Source organism: Hevea brasiliensis, chromosome 3 (genome assembly GCF_030052815.1).
Source record: "Hevea brasiliensis isolate MT/VB/25A 57/8 chromosome 3, ASM3005281v1, whole genome shotgun sequence".
In the NCBI taxonomy this organism is placed as follows: Eukaryota; Viridiplantae; Streptophyta; class Magnoliopsida; order Malpighiales; family Euphorbiaceae; genus Hevea; species Hevea brasiliensis.
The window spans coordinates 7,421,084-7,428,318 of NC_079495.1; the positions used below are offsets into that span (position 1 = coordinate 7,421,084).

The window sequence follows — 7,235 nt, forward strand, 5'->3', positions numbered from 1 at the left end:
TATCAAGAATGCCTTCCTTCATGGTGATCTTCGTGAGGAGGTGTATATGGAGCAACCACCGGGTTTGTTGCTCAGGGGAGTTGGGTAAAGTTTGTAGGCTTAAGTCTCTTTATGGCTTGAAACAAAGTCCTAGGGCCTGGTTTGGGAGATTCAAGAAGCAAGACAGAATTTGGTATGCAAAAGAGTAAGTGTGATCACTCAAGATTTTATAAGCAACTGAGGTGGTCTAATTCTCTGGTAGTCTATGTGGATGACATTATCATCACCGGGAGTGACTCTGCAGTATTTCATCTCTTAAAACCTTCCTCCAAACACCAAAGACTTGGGATTATTAAAGTATTTTTGGGTATTGAAGTTATGAGAAGTAAGAAGGGTATTTTCTTGTCTCAAAGAAAATATATCCTTGATCTATTGACAGAGACAGGAAAATTATGTGCTAAGCCTTGTAGTGCACCAATGACTCCAAATTTACAAGGATAGTGAGTTGTTTGAAGATCCAGAGATACGTAAGATTGGTAGGAAAATTGAACTACCTCACTCGTCCCGACATTGCTTATGCCGTTAGTGTGGTAAGTCGGTTTATGTCTTCCCCAATTTGCTCATTGGGAAGCCTTGGGACAAATCTTGTGCTATCTCAAGGGAGCTCCAGAAGAGGTTTGTTATATGGTAATCATGGGCATTTAAATGTTGAATGTTTTTGATGCCTGGATCTAAGGTTGATAGGAGGTCAACCATGGATATTGCGTTTTGTTGGAGGAAATTTGGTGTCTTGGAAAAGCAAGAAGCGAGTGTAGTTTCTCGATCTAGTGTCGAATCCGAATACAGAGCCATGGCACAATCAGTATGTGAGGTAATGTGGATATTTCAATTACTAGATGAGACAGTTTTAAGACCCCGCTGCGAAATTGTGGTGTGATAATCAAGTCGCTCTCCATATTGCTTCTAATCCGGTATTTCATGAGCGGACCAAACATATTGAGATTGATTGTCACTTTGTTCGTGAAAAGATTCAACAAGATCATCTCAACAGACATATCAAAGCGGAGAGCGCTTAGGAGATATTTTCACAAAAGCTCAATGGAGTTAGGATTGACTACATTTGTAACAAGTTGGGCATGATTAACATCTATGCTCCAACTTGAGGGGAGTGTTATGGAAAGTCAATCATTATATTATTTCGTGTATTCTGTATTCCTATTTAGGATTTCTTATTTAGGATTTCTTCCTAATTAGTATAACACAATTATAGGAATCAATTGTATATAAATACCCATGTACAGATTAATTGAAATATATGAGAATCATCTCTTTCTACATTTATAAAAAATAATGTTAAACTCATAATATGCGTTCATGTATAAGTATTTTATATTTTAATAAAATTATCAAATTTAGAAAAATGACTATCTCTTTTAAAGTAGATAATATTTTTCTTAAAAATAATTTAATTTTTTCTTTAAATAAAAAAATATTTTTTATTGATTTATTTTTTTTAAATGTGTAAAACGTTAAAAAATATAAAATGTATTTTTAAATAAAATATTTTTACAAAACAAACGGGTATAAAAAAAAATAATTACATTTATATTATCTGGTTTTAAAATTCAAATCCTATTGTTCAGAATTACTATTGGAAATTGGACTAACAAATTAAGGTGTATGATCATCATATGGAATATACAGCAACAACATTTCAGATGGGTGGTTCCAATCTCATCTTGATTTGATATTTATAAATGTAATAATTCTATGGCGTGCCGCCTCATTTATATTAATTCTGCAATTTGCAGATATATTTTACTAAAAAATGTTGACTTGGATATATGTAGTTTTGTGTTTTAAGTCAAATCTTAATGTTCATTGTTAAGCCTTACCCACAAACTTATTGTAAAGTATCATTTTGGAGCCACTTGTAGTTCTCCTCTTGTTGATTGTTTTCATATTTCTCAACTAAGATTAACTTCTTAATTTTTCTTTTTAAATTGCAGCCAGCAGAGAAATTTAAATTTAAATTTAAATTTTTATATTAAAAAATATAAAAAATAAAGAGATATTAATTTCAAATTAAATGATATTAATCTAAACTTTAAAAATAAACTGACCTATTTATTTATAATAATTTTTAAATTTATTAGTTAAGCTTATAAATAAAAAAAAAGTTAATCGAAAGGACTCAACTTTTCATTTTTAATTATTGTAAGTTTTGTGCTTAGAAATTAATTTAACCAAATTAATTTTTAAATTTTCATCATAAATCTCATTTAATATCTTTTTTAGTTATTTTAATAACAAATGTGCTCATGACCTATTTTTTATTAAATATATTAACTGTTTATTAGTTACTTATAAGTATTTTAACTAAATACATAATTGTTTAAATTTTAAATACTTATAAGTTTAAATTAGTTTATAAATATTATATACTTATAAGCTAATTTTCATAAATTAAGCTAAACACCCTCTTAATCTAAAATTTATTATTTTTTATAGTTAGAGTTATTAACGGATGTACGTAACTATCTCCGATTCATCAATTACGACTCAATTCATTGAATCCCCTATGTAAATAATAAAATTATTTATTTTGTAATATGAAAGTTAGAAATTAAATCTCTTGCTAAAGAAATTATTTTAATGAACTAAAATGAGGAAAAAAAGAAAATACTTCATGTAATTAAGGTTCCACATCTAAGTTTCAAATCAAGCTCATACATTGGATGTATTCAGATTTTGCCAATAAAGATTTTGTTTGAATGCAGCAAATCTGATGATGTTACTAAAAATCAAGATATATATATATATATATATATATATATATATATATATATATATATATATATATATATATATATTGATTGAAATTTTAAAATAAGCTATTTTGTCACAAATATAGGAAAACTTTGTACTACAATAAATTAGGTAAGTTATTTCTGAAAACTTTGCACATATTTGAGATATGCATGCACTTTCAGTTTTAACAATGACAGACTGTGACTTCAAAGAAAATGACTAATTTGGTACATATAGGGAGAGAGAGAGAGAGAGACTAAAATGGTAATTAATTTTTAATTTATTTTTTTTTTAATAACTATCATGTTCATTGCTAAACACTAATACAGAAAGACAATGGGGTATTTAAACATTAATATCCCTTGATCCTCTTTCTTGATTATAAAAAATTAAGAATAGGCTCAGTGATTAAAGATTCATTCAGCTTTTAATGTACTCCATTTTGAGTTCAAATCTTACATATTATTGTTGAAGTTTTTCATGGGTGAATGATACACAAGTCTTATTGAAAATTTTCAATAATATGTAGGCTTTCCTTGACTTTGAGATGATGATACCCCTAAACTAAACTTTTTGTGATAAAAAAAAAAAAAACAAGACTAATTGTTATTAAAGATATGCTTTGAGGCACACCCTTGGATTTGAAATTCAGTGTTCTTCTAAAACTTGGGATAATATTGTTCATGGTGGTAAAGCCTCTTAAATAAAAGTAAAAGAAATAAAGGATATGCATGAACCATTTCCCAAGACTATAAATTTAATATTTTCTTGAAATATAATAAGCCTTGCAAGAAAAGTAATTTATTTATCAAATTAATATATGTAGAGTAGTGCACGTTCTTGTTTGGTCTGCCAAACAATAGGTGCTTCTCTTCTCATGCCAGCGGAAAAGAGAGAGGCCCACATAGAGATAAAGACAATGGCCAGTGCCACTTCCACATGAAAGAAACCAATTAAATCCATCTAAGATTAAACACAGAAAATTTGTTAATTGAGAAAGAAAATCAAGAACGAAAAATGAAAATAATATCAGTTGATTACTTCTGATCTATTACATCCAAATGGGGCAGACAGGATATGTAAGTGCCATTTCTCTCCAGGAAAAGCAAGAGATGAGGATTTTTTTTTTCTTTGTATTTACATGCAGCAGAGAGTGATTAGAAATCAAGAAAATTAAAGATAGGCAAATAAATAAAAACATACATATAGGAAAAATTCATCAGTTAAATTATCTAATATAATCCATCCCCCAAAAGAAAGGGAAAAAAAAAAAAAGACTGTAAGATCAAGCATATTTGCGAGGAAAATAGAAGGAAATTAAACCCATATGATTTCCATTAGACAAGTTGAGTCTCTCCAAAACCATGCATGTGATGATTAGCCTCCATAGGCAGCATTGGGAATTCACCAAGTTCTTGAATGAAACCATCCAAATCTGCAAATCCTGCTAAGAAACCACCTGAATTTGCACCATTCCACATTTCATCTTCCTCTTTAACCTTGTCTCTAGACCCCAAATTCCCAAACCCAGTTCTTAGCTCCACTTTCTTGGTACGTACTGTTGGCTGATCTTGTGTTCCTCTGGGAATTCTTGATTTCTTCTTGGGGCTCTTTTCAGCTGGTTTCCCTGTGAGTCTTTGCACCAACTCTCTAAAGTTTGCAACATCTGTCTTGATGATTTCAGGAGCAAATATGTGAATTATGCGAATCTTTGGCTTCACTTTGGATATTGTTTGTGAATCTTTATGCATGGCTAGTGGTGATCGAGTTGGAGAAGAAGTAGGTATACAAGCTTGTTTCTTCATGATGATATCCTCCATTGATGAAGATTTTTTTGAGAGAGAGAAAGAGAGAGAGAAGGAATTGGTGTAGTTGTTTAGAGGGAAGGAGAAGGGTATGCTTTATATATATGAGAAAACATTGTTTACTAATAGGACAAAGAAGAAATTTTCAAGAGAAAAACAATCTGCCTGTTGAGGGGAAGAGGATTGAATGAATCCTTGTCTAACAAAATGGCCAAAGAGTCAATAAAGTAATAGAACCAAAATGGTCCCCAAAGTTTCCTCATTAAGATTTAGGAATTTAATTATCTTTTATAACACACATCATTCATATTCGATCATTAATTTTTTGAGATGGAGAGAGAGATGGGTGTGAACATGAACACAATGACTCTAATCTTAGTGGGAGAAAATGTGAATATTATAATGCATCTAATAAATTAAGCATGAAAAGGGTTTTCCCTGAAATGACTGGAAAGGAAAAGAAAATTTCAATTTGGTTATTACTTGCCTTGAGAATCATATATTAAGATCAAATTGGTTGTGCTAATTTATTTCATAAAAGTTAAATTAAAGTCTTACCAAAATGATTGGATCATGTCTCTTGGTGATTGGAATTTTCATGCTTTGTGTCAGCAACTACTCAAATAGACAGGAATACATTCAGACTCAAAATTCCAACAATACATGATATGCTATTTTATGTATGATTTAAACATAATTCAACAACATACATGAGTAAATTATGCAGGCAATATCCTAATTTAAAGGTATGTAATAATAAAATATTTAAACTTTAATTTATAATATAAAATCTTATAATTTTTTATTTAAGTAATATAAAACTTCCTGTAATTTTTAGTAGCTAGTTTCTAAGTTATTTATGTTGACATGTCACTTATAAAATTAAAAAACTATATTCTCATGGATCAATTAGTTCGGTTTGGGCTACTGAAGTATTAATCTGTGCAATTTGGATTGTCGAAACTATAGGTAGACAAAGAATAATTAATCCTTTTTCTTGATATGTGTTAAATTAATATAGAAAAAATATAATTTTTAAATTTAACAAGTATCAAGTCAATAAAAATAATATAAAAACTAACCACTAAAAATTAAAAAGGAAGTTTTATGTTATTTAAATTAAAAATTAGAGATTTTATATTACTTACATTAAAGAAATGAAAGAAATGTTTGTTTAGATAATTTAAACCCTCTAATTATTCTTGATTTTTAACATGATATATATATATATATATATAATTCAATAATATTAAAATGATTTTTATAATTATAAAATCTCAAATTTTAGTATTAATTATAATTAATTATTAAAAAAAATATTGCAATTGTTGATGAGGGCAAACAGCAAAACTAAACAAGTACATAATGGGAGATCATGAAATTAAGGCTTGGACTTCAAATTTATTTTATTACAATCCTTACAACTTGCTACAATTTTTTTTTTCTTTGGTACATATACATATTACATAAAAAATTCTTAAAAGGAGAAGGAAGGACAAGAAATTAAATCATTGATTTTATATGTTATAGTATGAGATACTTTAACTACTGAATTATATATGTGCAATTTAATGATGATGATAATATGTATACTATATTTATATTTAAAAGAAATCATTTAATTTCATAACATTAATTAAAATTTGAGATTTAATCAAAATAAAATGAAAGAAAAAATAATTTGATGACACATATTAACTCCTATAAACTAGAATTAAAATATCTTTAAACTCGCAAAATTAAAGAGTGTGAAATCCAATTGTGTTGACATGTCGATTTGTTGACTCGAATTTAAAGGGTATTTTAATTATATTTTACAGGATTTAAATTGTGTTATAAGATATTTTCGGGTATTGAAAAGTGTCATAGGACATTTTAAAAGTTCAAATTGTTATAATTTTTTTTAGTAAAATTTAGATATATATATATTTGTGTGTTACTTATGAGAGAATATAGATATGCATAGTTGGAATATATAAAATTAAAGTATAAGGCAACGTCATGGCTTGCATAAACGACAGCCGTACCAGATCCAAAATGGACATTAATCTTCCTTTGTCAAATTCCATTATTGTCACCTCTATTTTTATATTCTTTCTCCAATGCCTCTCTATTTTTTATTTTAGTCCCTGCGCTGGCTGCCTACCATCCATTCAAATTTAAATTCCTAACTTTAATTTTATTTTTATAATTTTTAAAATAATTTTAATCTCAATATGTTAATATTTATTGATATTTTATTCAGCATTTTACAAAAACATATATTTGTACATACATATACTTTATTAAAATATTTATTTAATTGGTTTCATTTAATTTTTATAATTTTAATAAAAATTAAAGTAAATAAATTAATTGATTTTACAAAACTAAAAATTAAGCTGATTCAGTTGAGCAGTCTGAAGAATTGGTATAAATCGCAAGAGAGATTCATTTAGTTCAATAAGTTTAAGGATGGCAATGTATCAAAATTTGTAAGTATCTAATCCAATTGAACCCTAATAATAAAGATTTGAGTAGTATATAATCGTGTCGGGACAGATTCAAATTTAAAATTTAATACTCGAGATGAGTTCGATTTGAATTTAGATTTTACATATGATGTGTTCACTATCCGAACCCGTTTATATAAATATTTAA

General features: G+C 27.9%; 1 protein-coding gene across 1 annotated transcript; it reads right to left on the reverse strand.

The window, feature by feature from the left end:
- Positions 1-3,808: 3,808 nt before the first annotated feature.
- On the reverse strand, positions 3,809-4,758 carry LOC110663246 (VQ motif-containing protein 17-like). Its single transcript, XM_021822504.2, has one exon. The coding sequence runs from the start codon at positions 4,608-4,610 to the stop codon at positions 4,128-4,130; it is 483 nt and encodes a 160-aa protein (XP_021678196.2). The 5' UTR covers positions 4,611-4,758; the 3' UTR covers positions 3,809-4,127.
- Between the last annotated feature and the right edge of the window lie 2,477 nt (positions 4,759-7,235).

Coding starts and splice junctions, on each gene's coding strand:
- LOC110663246 (XM_021822504.2), bottom strand. CDS start 4,610: ATGGAGGATATCATCATGAAGAAACAAGCTTGTATACCTACTTCTTCT.